A 27429-nucleotide genomic window follows, 5' to 3' on the forward strand; every position below is an offset into this window, starting at 1 on the left:
GATGGAGCATAGGGTGTGTGTACAGTTTCCTTCTCTTTCTTTATTGTCCTATGCACCTGAAGAAACCCTTCTTGTTATTTTTCATGCCTCTAGCCAAGTTCAGCTCTAGCTGTGCCTTGGCTTTCCTGATCCTCTCCCTGCAGTCTGACTTTTTGTCTTCAGTTTTTCATTTTATTTTCAACTTGCTTTCAACCTACAGGCTGTGTCATCTTTTTTTTCCTCCAGGAAACATCTTGTATGCATCATACAGTCTCAAAACTCACACACTTTTTGTTCTCTTCTGTTTTATAGCAATCAGCTGTTTCAGGAAAGGCAGCAGCAATTTTGCTTTTTTTCCAATTTATTTCCTATCCAACATATCTCTTGGGATATGAATTGACAAAGCACCACAGATTTCAATACCACAGTTTACAGTAGTTAAGAATCTGGTGTACAGATGGGGCTTTCATTCCAACCTCTCCAGTAATCTCTTTCCTTAGAAGGAAAAAGAAAAGCTATTGCACTTTAGACAGCCTGGCACTGGCAATGATCAACTATTGTAAGAGTAACTCTACTGGCCACACTACTTCAAGGTACTAGAAAGATCATTTGGTTCATTTCCAGTGAAAAAGAGATTCAGTAGAAAAGTCCAATCCCTTCTGAACACAGTAACTGAAAAAGGTGAAAAACAAGATGAGATGCAGCCATAATATGGATGAACTAGTAATGTCACTGTAAGCAAGGCTAATGCTGGAACAGAGATCACATAGTTAAAGTTTCTGGTGAATCTATCCCTGCTCCCATCACAAGGAGCTCTACACAGTGTGGACTACAGCACACCAAGTAATGGGGCAACTGCACTGTTTGTTTTTTTTAGAGAAGATGTAGTGGGTTTAATGTTAAAAAGTGCATTCCTTCCAGTTTGCTGGCAGAAGTATGACAGTCTCTGTCAGATGAGACGTGATACAAAGTTTCTACCTTGGTATTATGGAGATGCAAAAGACAGAAATTTCTTATGATGAGCCAGAAAAAGCAGTAAGTCAAACCATGGTGTTCACTGCTTGCAACAGATTTTCCTAATGAGAAAAGAATCCTATCGTGACATTGATTCCAGGCATCAAATTTTAAGTTGTCCTTCTTCATAACTCTTTTTATTCTCTACATACTCAATCCATCAAAACTAGTGCTGTCATCACTGTCAATTGAAATTTGGAAATTTGCATGCCACAGGCAAAGCTACCACTAAACTTACAATCCTGAGGGCTGGTTATGAGAAAAACTAGCTAATCCACTTGAAAAATTTAAGAATGCAGCAATAAAGGACTACATGACAGCAAATATATACTATCTCTGATTGAAATGTCCTTCTCATGGCTGCACATTCACACAGGTGCACTTCTGCAAATGTAATATTTTCATACTTGATTGGCACCACTATTTTTTCACAAGACTGCAGATCTCAGATAAAAACAGCTTTCAAGGTAAACACAGAAACACTTGTAATACATATACTGAAGGAAGTACATTTAAGTGATTTTTCGGGCTCTTTCTGCAGAGGTTTGTTGGGGTTTTTTTTGCAATGAAAAATAGGTCACAGCATATGAGGTGAATCTGCTAAGGAATCTACTACAAAGGTTTCGTATTTGACTTAAGGGACACCATAGTTGCCCAACACTGTTCAGGATCTGCATCAGAATCTTTAACCCCAGAGTATACCTTTAAATGCATAATTATTTTTTTTTCTTTTTTAAATCAATGGACAGGATGAAAACACATTAACCCAGCATCTGGAAGTGATAAATCATGCAAATTTCAAGTTGGATAGAAATTGTCTCAGTTTACCTGACAATAAGCACAGATGTGAACAGACTAAGCGAAATAAAAATTTTGTGATTTACTAACTTCTACAACTGCCTTAAAGGCAGCTTTTGCTCACATACATGCACCACCTATACTGCAAATGCATGTGAAGACAGGGCCTGTCTGTCTGCCACAACTGCTTTGTTTTAGACAGCTCAACCTTAATATCAATTTAAAAATATCACCAAGAGATTGGTTTATTCGTCAGAGTTGCATCATTAAGCTCACCTAACAAACTCCATGTGGTATAGCTTCTACTATAGTTTCATCTCATTTCATGAACCCTATTTATGGAATAAATAAAATCAAGGATAATTTAAAGGATAATGGAAGAATTAGCTTCCTTTTTTCCCCATAAATTACAAGATACTGGTCTGTCAGAGGTGGAAAGGCAGACCTATAACCCATTCACTAAATGCCAGTTTCCTACAAAACAATTAAAGCACTGATACAGATTTGAACTGGCAACACTACAGGGAGCTACAAAGTTTTCTAAAATAAATCTGATGTCAGATACCAAAAAAAAGTTTGCTGTAAGGCAAGCTGCTCACCTGAAAGGGTGATGATGTTCAGTTTCATCAGCTTGATCCATTTACACTCCATTGTCCTAAAAGACAAGTAAAGGCTCATCAACAATCCTTTTCATTCCAAAGGCATGTCAGATCTATCTGCTGTAGTAGGCTAAAATATCATTGCAGAACAGCTTCTGTTTTATTGTGCCTTTTATTGAACAACTTATTTCAGGTATCAAATACTGTAATGTTTTGCTGATCTCTCCTGTACCTGGGGTGTAGGGGACCCACTGGTCAGCTGAATGTTTGCCCCTTCCTGATGGACCATTCAAACAATATCTATTTGTAGAATACCTGAAAAAGTTTCTGGACCACCATGTTCCGGTGACACATTCATGGGATGACAGTAGACAGGTGATGCCTTAATCCTCTACAGATAAAAAATCCTCACTCCCTAGGAAACTCGTATTTCATACATCAGCAAGGGAAGGTGAAAATTGTTCATTAAACACACATTTTAAAAACTGACTTTTTTAGCTTCTTACAAATATCACTGGCTGTTTTCAACCCTGCAGTGACATCTCATGGCTCCATGGTAGTTTCAGCAGCAAACGCGTTGTCAAAGAACAGCAACAAAACTGGAGAACACAAATATCTACATGTAGAAAACTGGGTAGCTGGCATTGATATGAGATGATTTAACACCATTACCTGGTAACACCAAACTCATTTATCCTCCCAAATAAAGCTAATACAAATTATTGCCTGTTACAAGGCACTTACATCAGTTTGTGCACATCACACATCAAGGATGCTAGCTTTAAATAAAAGGAAAGAATGGATGGGGAGAATGAAATTTTAAGAAATTAGGCAGGGCTTAGTAAAGTTAAGGAGCAGGGCCAGAGGAATAACATTAGCTGCAAGAAAAACTGATTTCCACCCTTTGTAACACAGACAAGCCACCAAGCCAACAGTCTGATACCTTAGGTAGCTACCTGTTTCAAGTAGAAGAGAAAAGACAGTCTCTTAGTTTCAGAGGATTGAAGCCATCACATGAATATCATTACAGGGAGCTTTATATCTGCATTGCAGAAGCCAGTAAGAAGTGAATTAATACTCTGTATTAATAAAGTTAACGTGTTCTTAAAAAACCACTTATTAAAATGCTCAGACAAAACTGGGTCCTAGGACTAAACTCATTCCAGTCTACCAATGCACTGCACCTGTATACCCTTTCATAATTAAATGCAAGATCAGTCTTTATTCCTTAATTAACTCAAAGCACAGTATAATTTTCTGGGTCAAAACTACTATATCATTGATTTTCTTATGATGAATAGCAAAGCTTTTAACTAGGTCTCTTGGGAGCCTGGTTTCTTTTTGCATACATTGGTGGAAACATTAATGTATTTCGTAGATAGAAGCAAACTGGGGAGGGAGGGGAAAGCAATAGGCTGGCTTACATTGCTGCTGTTGAGGTTAAGTGTTGAGGTTAGGTTTTGAGGCCAATACAATCTTTGTGTGATTATCTGTGAAGGGATCAAACTCAGGCTTATGTTGAAAACTCAATTACCCTTACCTGCATCATTACATTTTCACTCCAGTGAATTAAATCTTCACCATGTCTTTAGGGTCTTGGTCTGAATGCACATGCATCGTCTAGAAGAACATATATTGAGCTAATAAACTATATTTCCATTTGATTAATTCTGTGTCCTACTACAGATTTTGAAAAGTCTCAGTATTTCAAAACAGGAAATGTAAAAAGTAAAACCTCTACAGCTTTAACAGGGAAAAAAGTATTCTAAAATTTAAGGCAATACATTCTGCATGATCTCTAAACTCTTGGCTTTTGACATAGGTAATTATTTAAGTCAAACCTCGTTGTGACAATTTTTGGTATTTAGTGACAATAATAGGGGTTTCAACCAGAGGACACGTAAAGAAAATCCTCAAAGACACCCCCGTCTTTTACGGAAATATGTTTTCTTCCTCTGGCAATCACTAGTTTTCATACAAAATAAAGGAAATTAGAACATCTGGCAAAATGACCTTTGCAATGTTCCTAAGAATGGAGGGTTTACTGAGCTCTCATATAAAACTGGACTACTTCCCACTTGATTGGTACATAAAGATGAGATCAAGTTAATAAAACAGTCACAACTGCACACCCTTACTTCTTTTTTAGTGTTTTCCTTTAGTATTGTATAACCCATATCACCCTCACATAAGCATTGATTTTGCTTGGGTTTTACTTCTGTTCTTGTGACATATTGTTTGGTTTTGAAGATTTTGATCTATTGAAGAGCTTAAGTTTGTTACAGAGTGTGATATGAGAGAGAAAGCAGCAGCAATGTTTGCATAGTTGCCTCTAATTACAGGACAACTTGACTGGACAACTCAGACCTTTCAAGCTCATGTGCTCTTTTTCCTGCTCTTTTTTTCTCCCATGTGATCAAATCCCCATGTACCCAGTGGAGTAAAATAACAGTGATTTTAGAGACCAGCAATAACTCAGCAGATTCATCCAAGCACAGAGCAGGGTAAAAAGGCTAAATGAAAGGTACGGAAAGACTTCCAAGTGCAAAATGACTATTCGGTCTAGTGGAAAAAAAGGCAACTGAATAAAGATACAACAAATGTTTATAAAGCCATGAGTGGCTTGGAGACAATGTCTAACACAAGGACAGGATATCACCTGAAGCTAGGCACTGGTAGATTCACAGCAAACAAAACAGAGGTTCACGTACTGGGTGCTTAAGTTGTGGAATGCTTTGCAGCAGGATGTTGTGAATGACTTCCAACAAGCAGAAAGGAAGTCGACAAATTGAAAGGAACGTACATCAGAGGTCATTAAACAAAGATGCCACCTTTTAGTTCTAAGAGTCCTTGATCCTTGACTATTACTATATTTCTGCTGTGTTCTTATACTCTTCTTTATAAAGCTGCATTTGTTTGTCAGAGACAGGATAGCAGCTTAGAGGGACATTGTGTCATATAAACGGATGCCATTCATACTTTCATGGCTAGTTACCCAAATGCTAACTTTGCCGTAAAAAAATAAGCAAGCCATTCAGCCCTATGGGTCAAATACAGCCCTGTTGTAGCATTTCATTTATTGTGTCTGAAAAGCAAAAGATAACATCTGCTAAAGAATGACACTACATTTTACCAAATGGCACTCATACTTGCCTAAGGATGCCGCTCTTCTAGCGGCACATCTCTCACACAGACGTCCAGGGAGGAGGGGGGAAAAACAATTTGAAAAAGTTTTGCTCACTCAAGGATCTGACAAATTTATCATCACACAGAACCAAGGATTCCTCTTAGAACTCAGGTTAAAGAGCATTATTGCAGAGAGCCCGAAGTTAAACTCTAACAGTAGGGTCCACTTTAAAAAAAGCACGTGCATAACTCACTTGTAAAACAGAGCAGAAAGACAATTTCCTGCAAAGAACACTGGGGATTTTGTCCTAAACAGTTATAACTTCCAGACGGCTCCAGTTTCAGCTCTAAACTGCTCCTTTGTCTTCTTCTGGGTAGCAAAACAGGCAAAGAAGTGTTCATCTACCAATACTGCTGGAGGTCCCAGCTCTGGTTTCCAGACCATGTTCAGTGCCAACTTCCTTGCCTGCGGTACTTAAAAAATAAACAAAGTGCAGGAATTGTCTTAGTTCTGAGGGTCATTTTGATATCATCCTTCTGTTCACTCAGTCTTCTGAGGTAGATGTTATTTCACTAAAAACCAAATTAATTTCTCATTGGCTTTAAAATTTAAGACATTCAATACATAAGTAAAAATGGAATAAAAATGAGACAGTCACATGCAAAGCCATCACCGGATGGAAAAGTTATAGGATATGACAGCCAGATTGGAAGTGACATTTCCAGCTAATGTTTTTCTGACCTTAATTCCTTCTGATTGTACTTACTCATTTTATTTTGGTAGTTCAGAGTAGATATGCTATAACAACGCAGATGATAAAACCCACTACGTACTAGGTTCTACTCAGTGTTATTTTGTCACACAGTTAAATATTGCACAATGGTCCCACAGGACTAAAGGGAGACTCTGGTTACTTACAGAAGGAAAAAATAATAGCTGGCTTTTCATTTGAAAAACTAACTAGATTTTTTTGGCATGCTTGTTTTATTAATAGCTGGAGAGTTATGGTTAAGGGATTCAAGTGTAGTGTACATATAATTTTTTCTGTTCCAGCTGTACAAACACTTACATACATGAACACCTTAATCTCAGTGAAATTTTCAAGAATAAACTTTAGAATATGCAACAACTGAATTAAGTCCAACATTATATATACATTTGTGCCTCTAGGACTTCAGTGTCATCATTGTTTCTGCTGCATTCCTGTGCAGTGCAAATGGCATTATTTTAGCACATGTTGTGAGATCTGCCTGCTGCTGTCTACTTACCTGCTTACAATAGTGTGTCTGGCCTCCTGAAAAAACACAGACTCAAACCTTGTCTGTACTCATGCTTCTACAGACAATTATAGATGCAGCTCAGAAACGGACATTTGCTAGAATTTCTTTGGGCCACAGAATTTACAGGAAGCAGGCACTAAAAAACTACACCATACATCATACCGCACCCTGAACTCCTACCTAGATCCTAGGACAGGACATCTCAGATGTCATCATCTACAGGAAAGACCACCTCTGCCAAGCTTCTCCAAAAGGCTTGGAATTAAAAGTGAGTTCAATTCAGATGAACCTAGCATGTAATATAAGATATTAAGCTTCAGAGGAACGAAAAAGAAAAAAGATAGTCAAGAGACACCAATCGTGCATCTGAAGGAGACATCTTAATTGAGACACTCTCAATTAAGAGTATCATATGCAAACAAAATTACTGTTTGGGAAGGTCAAGCGTAAACTCAGTCAGCAATTGTCCCAAGTACATTACACACTCAAAGACAGTATGCACAAAGTAGTTTTTCCTTGTCACTGATCTCACACTATTTCGTATGGTAGGCTGAAAGCATTTACACGGTACTTGGCACAGTGCAGCAGGTACTCATCAAGTTCGCACCATAGCTTTGCTGGTAAAAACGCATTCTTAAATGAACATCCTTCCAAGAGCAGAAGACAACATGCTTAATATCCAACCTTCACCAGACCACAGGAGCATACCACCTGTACATGAGGGACAAAGCACAGGAGGTATCACTGGTTCTAACTTATGTCCCCTTGGTCACCAACGTGTTGCAACTGGGTCTTCAACCCTCTGGGATTCAGCAACATCAGCTCAGGCAGCAGGAACGGCTTCCTTCTGTAGCTGTGGATTTAGTTTAGCCCGTAACCTTCACCTCAGGGTACACTGCTGCAAATAGCACAGGGTAACCCTGGAATGGGAACCTGAGCTCCATGTAACCTCTCTATGGGTCTTGTTACCCTCCAACAAGTATTCAGTTGGGCCTTACATGTATAATAACAAGTAGCAACTAATCCAGTCAACTGACTGCCTTAGCTTTACCAAGTTGCCTGCTAACAGATCTGAGGGGGGGAAACAATCCTTATTTATAATAATCTAACTCTTACTTGCCTTCAAGCCAATCCCTTTATAAGTGTACTAGATATAAAGAACAAAGTTTTGGTAGAGGTGGTGGGGCTGCAGGGGTGGTCTCTGTGAGAAGAGGTATGGGGCTGCCTTGTGACAGACAAAGCTGGCTCAGCAATGGACCCACTGCAGGCGAAAGCTGAGCCAAAGTTTGTTGCACCTCTATGAAAACAGTTTTAAGAAAGGGCAGAAAAAGCTAACACCAAGAGGACCGACGTAGGGTACCAAAGGAGCAACAAGGTCAGAGTAGGAGGTGCTCCGTGCTGGAGCACATACAACCCCAAGGGACTGCAGCCCATGCTGGAGCAGGCAAACCCCTGAAGGGATTGCAGTCAGTGGAGGATCCACACCAGAGCATAGCAAACAAGCACAAAGGAGCAGTGGAAGAAAAGAGAAACAAGGAGCAGCAAAGAGAAACCACTACATACTGACCCCTAACTCCTGTGCAACCATCACCTCACTGAACGTACTAAGCGTAACTTGCATCAATATGAAGAGGGGAGAAGAAGTGTCTGGCGTGAAGTTAAGCCTGGAAAAGGGGGGAAAAAAAAGCACTGTCCCAAAGGGTTTATACATTTGTTTTCCAATGCTCAAATCAGTAATTAAACGTTTATGTTAATGGCCAATAAATTAATTTAAATTCCCCAACTGCAGTCTGCTGTGCCAACAACAGTAACTGGTGAATGATATCCTTGTCTTTATTTTGACCCATAAATTGTCTCATTTGTGTTCTTCCTATTTTCTCTGTTCCTCTCCAGCTCTGTCTGGCTGTGGGGGTGGAAGTGTGCAAGCTTGGCTGCTAGCTGAAGCCAACGCAACACAATGAGGAATGTGTATAAAGCTTTAAATTTATAATTCCTTGGGAGTACAAATCTTACAGTATAACAAACTCTTTCAGTAAAGGACTTGATTAAATTCAAGTCTCTTGCAAATAACATTATTCATGTTAATTAAAAAACTTTCATCGGAAATGAGAAAATAATAGCACGAAAAGAACACCTTAAAAAAAGCCCCCTCCCACCCAATGCATAGAGTCTGAATTATGTATTATTTTTCTTGAAAAAGAAAAAAAAAAATCAGCCAATATAAACTCCTAAGGCGTTGCTTCTGGTAAAGATTTGCTATCCTGTAAAGAATACTGTTTTCTTTACAGAAATGTTTTTCAACAGATGAGAGAGATGCATTTGAGCATTTTAGAACCTTTCTGGCCTTGAAATTGAGAAAACTAACTAGGGCTATGTTCATTATTTTGATTACTTTTGGCAATTTTGAGGAGAAACATGGGACATTAATAGGAAGAAACTATCAGTGCTAAGGTGTTAGTTTGCTCCAGAGCACTTCCTCCATATATAATGCAGCACGTAGGAAGGAAAGAATTGCTCTTAAGTGACAACCTAGCTTTTGTATTTCATACTGCTATTTCTCTAGTCTTCAGGGTGCAAGGGGACCCAAAACTTCTGACCAGTCTGGATACTGGATATTTGTCTGCAAAAAACAAATCTAAATCTCTTTGAGTCAAGAAAACTTCAAAACCAAAATGAACCAAAGCAACTTCAGCCACAGTTGTAACTAAACCAGAGACAAACTAAAAAAGTATTTGGTCAATTTCTGTTCTTTTAACCATGCAAAAATTTTTAACTTCAATCTAACAGTAGATGGACATCTAGTGGTGTAATATAATTGACTCCTTTTTTTAAGTAGCTTCATATATTCAAAGTCCTATCAATAGAAGTGCTTTCTAGCATATTAATAATTAAAATACCATATACACACTTAAAGGCTTTATTTTCAGCTGTGCTTTATCTGCCACCTTAATTTCATAAAGTACCAGCAGTAGAAATCAGAAGTCTGGGTTCAGATTCAGAAGCCTTCAAAAACAAAAATTTAATTTTCTAGTGAGAAGAGTTTAATATAATTTTCAGGGTTCAGCCCTGAAAATACCATACTTAGGTACTCTGTGTAACAATAAATTGGCGGTACTTAGCATAAAAATAAAGATCAGATAGTCTAAGAAAACATTTTATGCCTTAGAGAATATACACAAACTCTAATCACCTGTTAAAATAGATATGCTCTGGAACAGCTCAACCACAACAGGCCCACAAATACAGATATAAGGAGTTACTCCCACACAGCTGATAAAAATATAGGCAACATTTCTCTAAATTATTGCAGAATCCGTTTAACAATTGTGTATATAGGCTCAACAACTTATTGATGAAACAGGCATTCATTTTCAACAATATTCTGAACAAACAGCAGTTATTGTTCAGTGATCTATTTTACCCTCCTTAAGTTGTTGTCACCTCAGTGCATGCCTCGAAGTCTGCCTAGGTCTTTAAAATATTAACCATCACATGTCTAAAATAATATTACCTGGTGCTTACTGTACTGAATCAAACCAGGTAACACAAACCTACAATCTTTTAACGTAGAACAAAGATTATTCAACACACTTAACATGACTCAAATAATACAAGTGACATGAAGGGGGGAGGGTGTGTGTCCAATACAGTGATTGCTTTTATTATTTTACAGTAGTGACAACTTCTATCATAGTCCTGCTGTACCTAGAACTGTAAAAATAAAAGGAATTACCCATAGCCTGACTTGACATAAAACAGTCCAGCCCATGGAAGCAATGAGAGAACACTGTCCTGGCTAACCAACAGGGTCAGCACATGAACAGCATCTTGTGTAGAAGGCTTTGAAAGCAGCTTGTGAAAGGAGAGCGCTAGGGAAAGGTTAGTCTCTTACGTCGCTCACAAGAGAGCAAGAATTTGGAATGCAGTTCAATACAGGGACACTTACAGGTTCTTACACAGCAACCTTCTTTAACAAGAAGATGGAGAAAAATTTAATCATTGGTAAAATATGGGATGCCAGTTCTTAAAACAGCAATGAGGGAGGTCTCTATGGAACCTGAACACACCATATCCAACTTCTGTTTCTGAACAAAGCGGTCAACTACTGTAAAAACTCAGAAGTCATCTAGAAATGGCAGGAAATAATAAGGTGAAGAGGTATGCCAGTGATACAAATACTCTGGTTTGTGAAAGCCTACAACAGAAAGTTGCGCAAGGATCTCATATCACTGTATATGTAACGAACAACCTGTGAAATTAAATGCTGTTAAATCATGGGGGAGAAAACACCACATTAAGTACATAATGGCAGATGCTGAACTATTTATCCTTTCTCAGGAAAGATGAGTCATTCTGGGGAGTTCTCAGAACTTCAGTCAATGCTCAGCTGTGGTTAAAAAGGCAAATAGCATCAGAAGTCATGAAAGAAACAGATTAAAACAGTACACCAGGATACACAATTAATGATACAACTCTAATACTGCAAACCACTCTGGTCACCTCATCTCAAAGAAAACATAGGGTAGATTGAAAAAAGCCTCAAGGATAAATCAAAGGTATTGAGAGGATTCTGTTCAAGCAGAGATTAAATGTGTGAAGAAATAAATAACTGAAGAAAGAGAGAGCAAAGAAGCACACAAACTTATGGGCAACCTAAAAGATGCATGAGATGTGATCATAATTTCTTATAAGCAAGGGAGAGGGGGCAAAAAAATTAAACTGAGCAACAGGGGGGTTTTGGTTTGGGTTTTTCTTAAAAAAGGGAATGTTATCTCATACAACAAATTTAAACTATGGAGCACATTCCCGCAAAATGTTTTGAATGCCAAAATCAAAATGTACTAAAGCAATAATTAAGACTAATTCATTGCAAATAAGCTCAGCAAGAGGTATCAGAAGTGATGATGTGAGTTCAATTCACAGACTGCAGGAAGCTGAGACAAAATACTACTCTGAATTTGCTCTATTCTTGTATTCTTTCCACAAGCATCAACTACACTCCAGTCAGAGGAATTCAGGACTAAAGTGGCCCATGTTCTGACTCTGTATTGCCACAATAAAAAGAGTGAAAGTAACCATGGAGGAATTCAAACACAGACATCTGACAGCAATACATGCAAAAGACCAAATTATATCAAAGTTTTGGAGCTTTGTTTTTTCAATGCCTGGGAGCATTAAAAGATATGACTGCATGGGAGAGGAAAGAAAAAAAGGGATGAAAGCATCTCAAACAGGAAGGACAAACAAGAATGAGCTGATTCTGTCTAATTAGCAGCAATGGAGTGTGAAAGAGAAAGAGACACCTGAATTTCTTCATCTGATACTCCCTCTGCAAAAGGCAAGAGCTGGATGGAATAAGATAAAGACAACACATACGGCTATGATCTTCTTAGAGCATATTGACTGCAAAAGGCAGGCAGGAGAGATAAGAAAGCAAGCACTTGATGAGGTTAGGAAGGAAAGCTCTTAAATAAATGGTGGGAAGCAAGGAATACGCACAGCAAATATCACCAAAGGTTAGATAAACTGAGGCAGAGGAGAACTTGGATGTGGAATCTGGATTTGTGTCAGTGGACAAAGGGATATAACAGGAAAGGATGACAGGGACATGTAGGGATGTTAGAACAGGAGTTACAACAATAGGGAAAGGGAACAAACTGTGGGGGGATGGAGCAGGTGTAACGCTATAATGCAAAAGTGCAGGGTGGAGAAGGATTGGCAAGTTTAAATGCATACAAGCTCAAAGAAAAATAGGGTTCTCCAGTACTTGTAGACCAAGCCCTTATCTGGTAGGTGGAATCCAACACTTGCAATGAGAAATGCAGGACAGCAGTCAGTATCACTGGCAATTACCAGAATTTGCTTCTTCAGAGGGTGCTCTTACTTATGACTGAGTTCTTACCACAGGTGCATGTACTTAGCACTTTTTCTAGCCAACCTGGAGTGACTGAAGCAATGAAGCTTCTGCCCATCATCATCAGCCCTAATAATGTTTGCTTCCTATTACTGCCTTCTGCACAAAAAATAACATCATGTGATATTTAACAACCCTAGTAACTAGAAGCGATTTTCTGCACAGTATCTTGGAAGACAAGAGTTAACCATAGATACAAAAGATTAAATATCTGGGATATATCAACATTGATGGAAAGAACTGATGCTGCTTCAGCTAGGAACAAGAGCGGCCGATTTTAATACCTGTCTCCAAAACTAAAATGCTACTACAAGCAAAAGGCAAAAATGCTATGTATGAAGTCTTAGCCACAGTTAAGACCTCACTAACTTACTCTACTTTTTGTACATTTAAAAGCTTCTTGTAGAATTTTACAGCAGATTAATAAGAAACAGAAACACACAAGCCATTTATTATCTGAAGAGCGCCAACCACCAGTGACCATTAATTAGCGAAAAATTAATTCTCTCAAGTGACATTTCTAAATTTTGATTAGCTAGAAGAGATCTTAGTTTATGTTACAGAATGTTTCTGACATGCAGATTTAAATAAGGAATAACATTATCTGTTCTGCCCAGTTCACTCTCCTTTTCATCATGCATGTCACTCTGGATACTTCAAAATTGCATTTGATCTGTAAATGGTTTAGTCTAAAGCCACGATACACAAATTAATTTTAGGCTATACGAGTTATGCCACTATGTCTGAACATCGAATTGAAGCAGACCTTGACTGCAATTCCTTGTTCATTTTCACAGTACCATTAAGTAAATACTGAACCAATACATCTTAGTTCAGAAAAAAATCCTTTAGTGTAATCTGGATCTTTCCTATGCTCAGAGAAGTAGCATAAAACATACTTTGAAAGGAAGGAGGAAAAAACCCAACCAACACCAAAACAAAAAAAAACCCCTACCAGCCAACCTTATTAGGAGCACAACCAAAAGCAAAGCTATGAAGATTACAAGAACTGCCCCCTACATAGCAGATCACAAAACCCAAGTCATCTTTTACACAGAATATTACCACATTTTATATCAATGCAGACTGTAAAGCACAAAAGGGATAAGGAAGAGTAGATAGAATGGGAACAATAAGTCTGTGCATGAGAAAATCAGAGAGGAAAAATAATAGCTTTTGGTATTTCACTACCTAGTATTCCTGCATTCAGCTGCACCTCTTACTAAATCTATCATCAGAAAACAGGTTGAAAAGTCACACACTCATAAAGGAGAGCTTCAGAATAAGTTGCCAGGTAGTATTTTTACATCTCATGAAAACAATGCCTTGCAATAAGCTGTATTTTCAGGCAGAAATGAAAGCCTGTAGAATCACAGAATTGCCCAGGTTAGAAGGGACCTTGAATGACCACCTAGTCCTACCTTCCACAGGAAAAAGAGCATAGATGAGATTATCTAGCACCCCGCCCAATACCATCTTGAAAACCTCCAGCAATGGGGTCTCCACCACATCCTGAGGATGTTGTTCCAATAATAGGTCCTTCCTACTATAAAAAATTTCTTACATCAAGAGGAAACCTCTCCTGGTGCAACTTGTTCCCGTTGTTGCTCCTTGTCTTTGCCACATGGCTCCTTGTGGAAAGACTCTGCCCTTCATGGACCCTACCTCTCATTAAGTAGAAACTCCAAAGGCATGAATGCATAGCTGAACCGGTTTTCACACTGAAGTGCAATTCATTAATTCACAGGCACAACCCTTCCAGCAAAGACCCCTGAAGACATTGCTTCCAGAAGGGATACTCCCAGCCCAGGGCTCTCTGAGCAGCTCAGCCTCAGGAACTGATCCCAAGGAAAGCTGGGTGGAGGGAGGGGAAAGCAGGTGCTATATGCAAACGATAAAGCACTGGCAGCTGCCTCCCAATGAGGGATGTTTTCCCTTCTTAAGGAAGAAAGAAAAAAACCTGAGCCTAGATAAGAGATCTAGGTTACAAAACTGCCAGCCTGAAGCACCCTAGAAGCGTGGTGGTTTTGTTGTTTTTTTTAAGAGGGCCGGTACAATACACCTTTTCTTATTTGCTTTCTACTTTACACTTGTATGAGATACAGTGAAAATGCTATGAGGCTAGAAAAACAGCTATAGCGGTAACACCTTGGGCCTCCCCTACCGCCCAACTGCTCGGCTCACCTCCCCAGAGGGTTACAACCACAGCAGCGGCGGGCTGGGGGATCACAACCCTGCGCGCGCCCTCCCCTCAGCCACCACAGACAGGCGCGCGCACCCTCCCCTCAGCCACCACAGACAGGCGCGCGCCACCTCTCCTCACTGCCGCCCCCCCCCCCCCCGTCGTGCGACACGCGCGCCAAACCCGAGAACCCCACCCTCCCACGCGTGCCCAAGCATGCGCAATGCAACCCTCACGCCCGCCTGGCATGAAGCCATCTCACACACCTTAAAAAAAAACACCCCCCCAAAAATAACAACCCTGAGCGCATGCGCACTCCGCCCCCGCGGCCCCGGGCGGGGCGCGGCCGGTCTCGGATACCGGGGCAGTCGCTGTCAGGGCAGGTGGGCGTGGCCAGGGGAGAAGGTGGTTGGGATGGGGGCGGAGCCGGCGGCCGTGGCGGGGTCAGGAAGGCGGGGGGAAGCGGCCGGGCGGGCACGGAGCAGGCGGCGGAGTGGGCTTGGAGTGGCGCTGCTGCCGGTGGCTGCGCCGGGGGAGAACCGGCCATGGATGCCACCACGCTGGAGTTGGACGCGGTGAAGTTCGCCCAGCTGGCGGTGCAGCGGGACCAGAGCGGGCGCTATCAGGAAGCGGTCTTCTACTACAAGGTACGAGGGAGGCTGGCGGCAGCAGCTTCCCTCAGGGCGCCGGTATCCCTTTCCCCCTCACCGCCTTGGGGTCCTTAAGCTACCGGTAGGTTTGTGTTCCTGCGCTCAACCCCTCGAGGGCTGGGGGAGGGAGGGGCGGCCCGCCGCGCCCCTGCGGCCCGGCCCTCCCGGCGGGGAGAGGTGCGCTGGGTTAGCGCTGCCTCAGCCGGTCGCCTGCCTTGGTGGGTATGACCTGGAGAGGGGAGCGCTGCTCGGCCTCAGGGAAGACGTGACGGTTTCTGCCGTGAGGAAAGCGGAAGGCCGGGCGTGCGCGTCGAAAGTTTGTCTGTCTGCGGAGGAGCAACGTCCTTCAGGGCAGGTTGCGAAATGCGTTTTCCCTGCGTTTTATTTTTAGGTGGGAACAAGTACTGCCCGTGAGCTGCTGTTTACTGATGCTCCGGTACTTGAAAAGTGGGTACGGGCACTTTTTCCAGCTGCTGGTGATACAACCCCTTCAGTGCTTCTCGGGAAGCTTTGTCGTAATGTAGCTAAAACCGTCTCTGCCCTGCTGGTTCTCCACTTTAATTCCTGGCCTCTCCCCTAGCCCTGCCAGGCCTGAAAGACTGTTCAATTTTACGTTGCAGATGTAAGCACTGAGCATTTTGGAGAACTGTAGCTCTTGATCATGCAGGTGGAAACAACTCTGTTGTATAATCAGTCATCAAATAAGTAGAGAAGTACACAGTGAAGGACAAGATACTCAGCAGTAAGCTAGCTTCAGATCACAAGCTGGCAGTGATGTGTTTTAACCACATGCAAATATTCTTTCTGTTAGGGATCTGATTTTATTATTTCAATATAGCTTCAGGTTGGTGTAACCAAGGGTGTGATGAGGTTGATTCGGTGTCTTGCTCAATATCTGTAGACTTAGTAGTGGTATTTAGTGGCTTCTGTGCAACCATTGTGCATTTTTCACCTGTGTAAGTTGTCTCATTCTGTTGGATTTATGTCTTGCAAAGTTACACTAAAGTTCCGTATCGCACTGTCTTTACTTCTCACCTGTGAGGAGGGGTTTCTTTGAAGCCTATGTTTGTCATCGTTGGAGTAATCATTCCACATATTCCATTATCCTGCCCAAGCAATTCTCTTCCGCTAACTTGCTAGGAGCTCTGTAGTTGGCCTTTTACTTCGTGAGTACTAGGTGTCTTTGAAACGTATGAAAACTATAGTGTTATTATCATGGTCGTATATGCATGCAGGTGTGAAAGGATAGGAAGACCTGTATCTTTTTTTTTAATCTGGTTGTTAGTGTAGGGTGAGCTAAGTTTATTTATGTGAAGTATATATAGGCAAAAGTTATAGTTTCCCATAATAATGCTGATAAGCTCTGTGCTAATCAGCAACAGCGTATGCGCATGGTCTGATAGCTATGTGCAGTATTACTTTCTTAGAGTACATGTTTCAGTATATCTGGAAGAAATTGTTGAATGCTCTTCAGAAAAAAAACCCATTTTTTGTGTAAATAATTACTCTTACACACTTCTGTACAGTGTATGGAAAATCTCTTTCATTTGTTGCATGTGGGTGATATTCTTGCTAAGTGCAAAAATGCATCCCGGCAGTCTTGGTGCACTTCAAGCTACACATGACAAGGAGTGTAGTCTAGACAAAATTTTCTGTTATACAAAAGGTAGGCCACAGAGCAGCACAGTTATGGACACTCTTATTTAATAGGAAAGCTCTGAATCATAACTGCAGCCAAGATTTTTGGTATTCAGACAGGTGACTCTCAGCAGTCCAAGATTAGGTATTGACTCTTGTGTCAGATTATATGTGAAGATATTGGTGTTCAAGCCTGTTGTGATCAGGAGGAGTGAGAGCAAACTCAGCAGATATTGTTAAAGCAGAATTCATTATGTATGATTTAGCCTAGATAGGTTTGGCTTTCTGGATATTGCTTGAGGAATCACTGTCAATGTAAGATGAAACAAGAGTAGTGACAGACTATAATCTAGTATTTTGGGGGTACTTTATGTTGTGGGTTTTTTTTGGACAGTGCAAATAAGCTCTGGCCTGTCACCAACTTTGTTATCAACTGCTCTAAGCAGTTCAGAGCCCACTGGTGCAATTACTAAGCACGTGGGAAAGCTGGGGTGCTGAACTGGCTTCTGCAAGAGCTCAACCTTAAGGATGAAGCATGGGAAATGCCAATAGACAACAAACAGACCCATCTGAATGGAGTTCCTATGGTTAGGAAGTGCTATTCACTTCCTGCTAGCCTGTAACTTTGGTAGATCCCCAGAGGAGGGCTGCATGTGAACCAGCTTAGGGTAACTTGCTAATGGTGCTCTATCAAAGTATCAGAAACATATTTGGGCACCTGATGACTTCAGATGAAACTGCTGAAGATTGTAGCTAAGTTTGGCTGTTGACCAGCAGTTAGCAACTTGCAAGCTGATGATCAGTAGTTAGCTTAGTGTGGCTGTGGCACACATGCCAAAGAACAGCAGTGACATTGAAGAGATCATAAATACTAACTCTGAATTGCGCATCCATCTTGTCACTGGAAGCAGTTGGCATGCTGGCTCTACAAGCAGTTGGTGAACTGCTTCAGTCCTTTAGAGGCTTAATTTATAAAAGACCATTTTCGTTATGTTTACATCTTAAAATCAGGCAAGACAGTTGTGCTTGAAATCACACAGGCAACATTAATTAAGCATGGGTTTTGCAGCACTGGTTTGAAAGTTCGCATTTGTTCTTTGTGTCATATGTAGACAACTTACCATTATGATATAGCACCTGTTTTGTCAATCTGTACTTGGGGCATGTCACAGGCAAATACATACATCCTTTGAGCATATATCTGTAGTGCACTTTTTCCCTGCAAAGAACAGTTGTATGCTAGACCTTAACGGTAGTTAATGGCTACATATAAATGGAGCAGTACTCCTATTTACCTTTCTGCTGCTGTGGATGTTTTGTGTGATGTAATGTAGTGACGGGTGCTGAGAGTGAGTATGCAATACTTGGTTCTCTGATGCTTGTTGGTGAAAATTTATCCTGATAACAAGTACTGGCTGTATTGGGATTAGTTTTAAGCTTGGGCAAGCTAGGCAGGTGTGCTAGGTAGCAAACTGCTAAGCTTGACAAAAATCAAGGCCATAAAGCACATAAGAGACCCTCTGGCCATGGCTCTGTGGTTGCCCTATGCAGAGCACCGTCTCAGAGCACCATCTTTGTGGAGCAGCTCTCTAGTTACTGTTCTGCTTCCTACATACTCAGCCTGCTACATGACTGCCGCCTCTCTTCTACTGCTGCTGGGAAGGTGAGCGCTGCCACAAAAGCATGGGGGTTTTTCCATGCCAATAATGAGGTCAAAATAAGGCTTTTATCCTCATTTTTATGAGTGACAAATTTCAGTTCTCCATATGCTTCTGAGACTGTGTCAACTCTGACTATTTGTTACAACCCTGCTAAATATTACATATTTTTCATAAGTTTAGTGAATGGGTAGACAGCTTATGCAACTGAAGGTGTTTTTTCTTAATAGATTTGTGCAGTATGGAAAAAGCCTTAATGCGTATAACGTACTGTGCTTCTGAGTTGGAGGCCTACGCTCTCTCCTGGTAGTAGACTTTCATTAATATCCGGTGTTTTGTGTACATACAAAAATTCAAAAAGCAAAGTTTGAGGAGCTAGGAAACTTTAAATTTGTAGACTTTCCAGATTTGGTAGCTTTATGTGAGTAATACTAAAGACTTTCTAAGCCAAAATTTTATGCATTTTATTTTGAAAAGCATTTACTTCTTTTTCTTTTTTTTTTTAAATTTTCATTATTTTCAGATTAAATGCAAATAACTTGTAAGTAGCACTTCTCTCTCTCCCCCCCCCCCCCCCCCCCCCCAACCTTAAATCTACAGCTTTGAAAATAAAAGGCAGTTTGTGGTTTGTGAGCTTTACCTAACTGATTTCAGCACGTGCTTGAAAAATTTTACTTAAAATCTCTTAATTCCATGCCTTACTATACAGGCAGGCCTAAAATTTGGCCTTACAGAACCTCAGAAGTTTGTGTTGTTTTTTTGGGTTTTTTATAGTGTTATAGGTTGTCCCATGTGTGAGAAATTGAACGTGATCTCATTTATAACTTGAAACTTGTTCTTTCCAGCAGAATTTCCCTGCAGCCACTGAGTCTTTTTGCAGATGTAGGGGCTTGCTTTCGTGCAACTCATGGCTGCTGTAGGCTCTCTGTTTATGGAAAAAGTAATTTTCTAGACAGCAAACATTAACTCTGTCTCAAATTCTTCTCCTTGCAGGAAGCTGCACAAGCCTTGATTTATGCTGGGATGGCAGGGTCCACCTTGGAAAATATTCAAGAAAAAATAAATGAGTACTTGGAGAGAGTTCAAGCTCTCCATTCAGCAGGTGGGTAAGGAGCTTTCTAATTAAACCTCTGCTTTAATTAATTGAGTGGAAAGCCTTTCAGTGCTGTGAAATATGTATCAATGATGTTTGCTCTGTTTTTCATTACTCTAATTTTCTTGTCCTCTGTGAAGGACCACAATGAGCACATCAGTGCTTTGAATTCCGATACATCAGAAATGAAGCGGACACTTACTTCCTAAGGACTTGGGTGTGGGTATTCTTTCTTTGTAAATATTCTTAGGAACCACATCTGCAGAGCAAACCTGAGAAAGTAATTTAAATATAGCAACAAAAATTGATCAGGAACAAATAAAAACTTGCATCTAAGCCTCAGCTGCATGATGGATTTGAAGCAAGTGGATTCTGGTATTTATGTAGAATTACTAATTTTGAGAGGGCAAAAGACCTCTTTGCTCTCATAAGGGTTTCCTTGTTTGATCCAGTTTCAGCGTCTGTGCTTAGACCAAAATCAAGTTTTTTGCACACCTGCAATTCTCAGAATCATAGAATCACTTTGCAAGAAAGGGATGTGGGGAGGTTTATATACCAATCTCCTGCTCAAAGCAGGGTAGACATTGATTTTTTGGAGCAGGTTGCTGAGGTCCAGTCAGGTCCTGAAAAACACCTAAGGATGGAAATTCCCTGGTGCCTCTGTGCCCCTATTCCAGGGTGCAGTTGTCTTTCTAGTGATTTATTTTTATATATATAATCTAGTTGGATTCTCCCCTGTTTCAGTTCATAGTCACTGGCGCTCATTCACTTTTTTTTGCACCACAGTGAAGAGCCTGAATCCATTTGCTTGATCACTGCAGAGTTACTAGCAGGTTGTTATTAGGTCCCCCCAAAGCCATCTCTCCTCCTGGCTGGAGAAGCCATGCTCCCTCAGCTTCTTCTGAAAGGGCCAACTCCTCCAGCCCCAACCATCGTTAGGGACCTGAGATTGGATGCAGTATTCCAGATAGAGTCCACTGAGTGCTGAGCAGAGGGTAGTAATTGCTTCCCCCCATCTCCTGGCTGTGCTGCTGCTGACACAGCCCAGGGTGCTGTTAGTCTTCATCGCTGCCAGGGGCCTGCTGGCTTGGGCTTACCCAGCTGTGCCCCAGGACCCCAGGCCCTTTTCAGCAGAGCTGTACGCTGCAGGGTGTTAGCCTGTCTCAGGCACAGGGCATAGCATTTGTCCTGATGGAATTTCCTGAGGTGCCTGTCAACCCGTTACTTTTGCTTGTCTGTGTCCCTTTGAATAGCAGCTGTGTCCTTGAGTGAATCGGTTTTGTGGGGTCCGCAACCTTGATGAAGGTGAACTCCATCTTCTCTGTCATGTCACCTAAGGAACTTGTATATTACCATAGGTGATGTGTTTTCACAACTGATGCAATATTTTACATAATTAAACATCCTTGTCCTTAGTGTAGTATGGAAGAGATTTTATTTGCATTATTTGACATGTGAAATGTCCTGAGAGTGTATCTCTGCTGGCGGGATGTGGGGGTGTGGGGTGTGTTTTCTTGTGCTTGCAAAGATGTTTTTAGCAAAGTTTAGAAAGACGTGGTTTCCAGCCAAGAAACAGATATTACCCATCCAGTTAGAACTGCTAGTGTTTCAGTACCATGTTAAGGATGTTTTTACATGTCTGCTGCTGTAGAAAGCTAAATAGTTTCTTTTTCATTTAGTTCAGTCACAGAACACAGACCCTCTGAAGTCAAAACAACAGTTGGACTTGGAGCGTGCTCACTTCCTAGTTACACAGGCTTTTGATGAAGATGATAAAGGCAATGCAGAAGAAGCTATAGAGTTGTACACAGAAGCGGTGGAACTCTGTTTGAAAACAGTATGTTAAGCTACAGGTTAACTTGGTGGAATTATGTGATGGTAAGAAATTCTTCCACTTACACAAGTGACTGATCCTTAAAGGCTGGCTTAGAAATGGAGTACCTGTATTTCTAAAAACTATTTTTAAATTTTTTAGTGTTTCTTCCAGTCTTTATGTTGCTATTCAACACTATAAATTTATGGGGGGCTTGTGATTTATGTGCTTTTCTTGAACTGGATTATATTATATATAATCTAGACTATAAATAAACTAGAAATATTCTGGAAACTTTTTCATGTTAATTTTTGCCCTGGAGCAAATACAACACTAAAACAGAAATTAAAACCAGTTAAAACTGAATATAGCTGACACATTAGCAAGTCATCTTACTTTCTGGCTACATAAAAAGAAATAATTTAAGGGAAATTTTTGTGTAACACTTTCTGAAAACAATGGTTTACTGATGCCAAAACTAGTAAAAATACTACTCAATTACTCAGTTCTCAACATTAAAGCTGTTATGAGTTAATTCAGTTCACACTGAAATTAATGGTAAGGATGAATTGGCCATTACGTAAATAATGGAGAATATAATTACAGGTACTGCTTTTACCCTGAAGTCCAGTTGCCTTAACTAACTCATTACAGGAAGAACTCACCATCATAATGTAACTCCACCAAGTCTTGTTTTTCTTTTACCCTTCTTTTCCCTTTTTATAATGTAAATATATGTGGGTTGTTGGGAGGGCAGTGTTACTTTTGCTACATGCTAGAGTAAAATCTTCTTTTCTCTGAATTCTGTCAACTGGTTTTATGTAGGCTAAAAAACCCTGGTGATGCAGTGTAACCAGATCAAGAGTTAGTAGAACTGCTGTAGTTTTTCCACTTGAGCTGTTGGAGCAGAACATTTTCAGTCTGTTACATAAAACTTACTGCGGTAGCACACCATCTTTCCTCTGCTGTGTTCCTCCTTTTGTTGTGTCAGTGCATGCAAATATTACCTACATATATTGAAGTTAGTCTGAAATTCTCTAATATTAACTACCTTTATCAGGCATTTCATTAGGTACAGATACTGGTGAAGTTTCTTTTAATCTTGACTAGCGTATTATTTTGTGAAGATGACTGTAGGCTTTATCCCTCAGGACAATCAAAAAGTACCTTCTTCCCAGGATGAAAGAAGATTGAAGGAACTCTGCTGTCTTGAAGCTTTGCTTCTGTCTTTCTCCTCAGTACATTCAGGTGGAGAGATTTCTTTCTTCCTTACCCTTGAAGTACTCAGAGAGCAGCCATTCCTTCTCTTCTACGGCTGACTCCTAGATGGGTCTGCTGGTGTTCCATCTCCACTGCTTACCTTCATACATCTTTCAAAGTCTTTTCCAACCAGGAACTCCAGAGTATAACTTATTTGCAAATGAAAATACTTCCTTATGAGAGTGTTTCTAGTTTTGTTTCTTGGGGTGAAAGTAGCTTGCCTTTTGTTTCCTCAGTTGACCTAGCTCACCTGGGAGAATCGGTCAAGGTACAAAGCTAGAAACTGAAACCTGCTTCTGGGTCTCGCAGGAGAAGCCACACCTCACGTTGTGCCTCTTGCGCATTGCTTAGCTTCAGTAGCCATGCTTCATCTATAAGGCAAATAAAAGCATAAACTGGTTGCGTGAGTAAATTGTCATAGCTGGCCTCCTGACAGGGAACAGAAATTAGCACTCCTGATAATCTGTTTTGGTGCCCTGTCATAGATTATTTTATGCCTTAGATGTGCAAGAACAAGATTTTTAACTTGCAAGCAATCTTGTTTGTTTGTATTTTATGAAAGTAAACATTCAAATTTATTTTTTTCCTAAGTTACCATGATTATTTTTGACTCCTTTGGGGTAAAGAATTGGAACACCTCTCAGCTCAGCAGTATACCTAAGATTTGTTTTTGTCTTCTTTCTGCCTATAGTGTTTTAATATGGTTAATTCTTCTGGCAAAATTTTTGTGTATACAATGTTGCCCATGCTGAAGAATTTTAAATACCACTTTGTTCCGTGAACATTCACTAGAACAGCAAAATGATAATTGCTTACTTAGTATGCTTTTTATGCTGAGATTTTAAAAACCGTATTTGCTCATTTCAAAAGAGAATTGGAAAAAATAGCTAGTCGCTATTTGCTGTAATCTCTAAGTGTGGCATTGCTGTCATCTATAAATGCTGTAATCTATAAGCGTGGAGCCTACAAAACCTGCAGGTTTTTTGGATGTGTAGCTTTTTCTTTTGTTTTGCACTTAAGGCTACTGAAACTTCAGAAGCAGGCCTCCAGTCAAAACTGAAACAGCTGGCTCGACAAGCACTGGATAGGTGAGTGCCAATGTTAGTAAACATACTTGCTGTCAGGGATAAGTGCACTCTCTGTGTTGGATTCTCAATCTAGCACGTCTCTTCGGTACTGCAGAGTACGGATTCTGGGTAGACCTAGCTCCTGGAGAGTTCTCCTGGCAGATAGCAGCCAGCATCCTTACCACTGAATGTGGTAGCTGTTGTGCCAACCCTCTGGGAATCTTGGGACATGCAGAATTGGGAAAGGCTTGTGTATTCGTTAGTACCAATGCACTACTTCAGTCTTCCAAGATATAAATCAGAGTACTATACTACAATTTTTGGCTTCTGTAAAAATGCTGAATTAAGGCCAGCACTAAGTCAGGATGTCAGCATCCCTTCGTAAGGAAGGCAGGTTGGAAACTGGGAAGTGCTTATCTTGATGGTAGCAATCTAATTGTATGGGTAGATCTAATGGAATGGAGTCTATATCTGAAACAAGTTATACGAGTGTAAGTTCAATGTAACTCTCTTTTAAATCAGCTGTATGGTGGTGAATAACAGACTGTGATGGACTAAGTTTCAGTATAAGCAGGTTTTCAGCACTTCTGTCTTCAAAAAAACCCCTGTATTTTGCATATGTGTGACTATCCACTTGTCACACGTATGCTTAATGCAACAACGAAAAAAAATATGGCTGCTGAATACACAGTCTTCAAGCAGTTGAAGTGCTGGGTTGTAAGAATGCTAGTGGGTTTTTACTGCTGTTGTAGCTGCTAGACAAATCCTGAAGGTATGAGAGGCGCAAATCAATTTTCTTTGTGTCAGTGGTCTTGTTCTGAGCTTCCGGATAATGAACGCTTACACAAGTTCTCCTATTAGTGTAATTTAAAGACAACAAAAATCTGATGAGTTCTGCCAGAAGTAGCTTATATATCAATTGGAAGTACTATATTTTAATTGATTCTAGAACAGGAAAATAAAGAAGTACTGGTATCAGAAATTGATTTTTCTTAGGAAAAGCGGTATTGGTCAACTTGGGTGTTTGTTCATTCTATTTAACGTATGTGGGAACATGAACCAAGCAAGTCAATCATTGAACCATAACTATATTTTTATCATTGTTGTAAACAAAATGCATTTTTATTTGCTTTAGAGCAGAGGCACTGAAGGAATCTGTGTCAAAGTCATCTCAGAAGGAGAAGTCAACTTCAGCTAAACCAAATCAGCCTGTCAGAACATTCTTTCCATTGGGACCTGATTTTTCTTTAAACGATAAACCACAGACAATCAGAGCGGTACAAGCTAGTGAATCTCAAGGTCAGAGATACACTGCAGAGGAGATTGAAGTACTCAGGCAAGTTGAAGACAAGTTTTTGCCAAAATGTTATCATTCATGCTCACATCCTTTGTGCATCTTATGTAGTAGATTGAAACAGCTGAAGCTTATCTAAAGGACGGATGTCAGCGTGATGGGGCTAGACTCTCTTCAGCGGTGCTCAGTGACAGGACAAGGGGCAATGGGCACAAACTGGAACACAGGAAGTTTCGTCTGAATATGAGGAAAACTTCTTCACTTTGAGGGTGTCAGAGCACTGGAACAGGCTGCCTAGAGAGGTGGTGGAGTCTCTTTCTCTGGAGATATTAAAAACCTGCCTGGACACAATCCTGTGCAACCTACTCTAGGTGATCCTGCTCTAGCAGGGGGGTTGGACTGGATGATCTCCAGAGGTCCCTTCCAATCTCCCATTCTGTGATTCTGCGATGTGTGTAAACAGAGCGTTGGAAAACCACCTCTTACAAACCTCACTGCTAGTATTACCTACACATTAATAAATTCTTACATTCTCTACAGTAATGCAATTAATGGCTTTTATTCACAGAACATACTTTCTAGTTTGTACGTAGAAGACAATTTCTTGTAACTGACTGCCAGGATTATTTTTCATAGCCTTATTTTTGTATGTTATACATAACCTACCTGACTGGGTTCATGAAAGATCTGGCTCTGAGAAGCCAAGGTACAGAGACGTTTTTATAGATTATACAACTACTACTTCACTGGAAATTGAGGAAACATAATATTTTGTAGGACTGGGACTTCTGTTACATCCAGTTCCTTTTGCTTTGGTTTTTATTATAGGTGGAATAAGCTACAAATAATCCATATAATCTTTATTCTAAATCGTGAATTTTTAAAACTGTCAAATATATCTTAAAAAAAAAAAAAAAAAAGGTGTTTAAGCCTTCCTCCTCCTCCTCCCCATACAATGAAGATTGTGACAGAGAGGATGCTCAACACTGTCCAGGATTTGATTGTAAAATATTTAGTCTGCTTGTTGACTTTAGGGGTACTTAAATGGACTGAGGATATGGTCATGAAGATAGAAATGTACATGTGTTGGAAAAGTTGCAGAGCATTAAGAATTGCCTTGTTAAAATTTAACTTTTTTCCTCTTGTAGTGCCTGTGCAGGAAATGTTTCTGGGTTTGTGGATGGTCCAGGTGTTTTTTGTGGGGGGTTGTTTTGGGGTTTTTTCAGCATTTTGTTGTTTCAGTCTTGCAAGAGAACTTCAAATTGTTTCACATCTTTACTCATCATTTAATTTAAAAACATTTTACATACCTTTTTCAGTTAACTCCTTGTTTGAAACTTAAATTGCATTCACATTTAAACATGACTCATTTTTTTAGAAAGTATTCTGTGCGCTTTAGTCAAAGATGTACTGATAAAGGTGGAATATTTTTTGTTATTGTTTGACAAAGTATTCCAAAATACTGCCCCAATTAGATGAAATCTAGGTGTTGCTAATTGTTAATTGCTGTCAACTTATCCTAAGACTCTCTTTAATTAGAGGGTTAAGTGACGAGAAATACTGTTTAGACAAATGTGATTTTAAATGTGACTTCTAGAACTATGAAGAGGTTTGTGACTGATAATAATTTCTGTCCTGGCATGGTGACTTGTCTTGCAGGAATGTACTTGAAGGATTAGTGACTGAGCCATCAAGTACTGCACATTTCAAACCCAAATAGATACAGTGGTTGTTTCATTTTCAAGTAGTCTTCATCTTGTTTTCAGAAGCACTGTGTCTTGTTAGTTTTTAAAAACTAATTTTGTTAGTTTCTGGAACTTACTCTTTGAAAGGTGATAGACAGGTTTGTAACTATGTTTTGGGGTTTTTTTTCTTATGACTTGCAGGAAGACTTCAAAAATTAATGGCATTGAATATGTACCTTTCATGAGTGTTGATCTGAGGGAACGTTTTGCCTTCCCTATGCCCTTTTCGTAAGTAATTCAATTACTGAACTTTACTTTTGTTTTTATTTCCAAATCTTTCCCATACTTGGTATTTCTGTGTTTTCTCTTTCAGAGTTT

General features: G+C 40.1%; 1 protein-coding gene across 5 annotated transcripts in view; it reads left to right on the top strand.

Annotated features, from left to right (window-relative positions):
• The first annotated feature begins 15333 nt into the window (after nucleotides 1-15333).
• CAPN7 (calpain 7) overlaps nucleotides 15334-27429 on the top strand; it is a 35500-nt gene continuing 23404 nt past the window's right edge. For 3 of the 5 annotated variants that reach the window (XM_075745677.1, XM_075745678.1, XM_075745682.1), the window contains exons 1-6: nucleotides 15334-15540; nucleotides 19833-19941; nucleotides 21612-21769; nucleotides 24026-24093; nucleotides 25208-25412; nucleotides 27257-27339. In XM_075745677.1, the coding sequence (XP_075601792.1) occupies nucleotides 15439-15540; nucleotides 19833-19941; nucleotides 21612-21769; nucleotides 24026-24093; nucleotides 25208-25412; nucleotides 27257-27339 (725 nt within the window). In that variant the 5' untranslated portion in view covers nucleotides 15334-15438. Of the gene's footprint in view, nucleotides 15541-19832; nucleotides 19942-21611; nucleotides 21811-24025; nucleotides 24094-25207; nucleotides 25413-27256; nucleotides 27340-27429 lie in introns of all 5 variants that reach the window. The other 2 variants (XM_075745679.1, XM_075745680.1) reach the window with 2 other exon arrangements.

Source organism: Balearica regulorum, chromosome 2 (genome assembly GCF_011004875.1).
Source record: "Balearica regulorum gibbericeps isolate bBalReg1 chromosome 2, bBalReg1.pri, whole genome shotgun sequence".
Lineage (NCBI taxonomy): Eukaryota > Metazoa > Chordata > Aves > Gruiformes > Gruidae > Balearica > Balearica regulorum.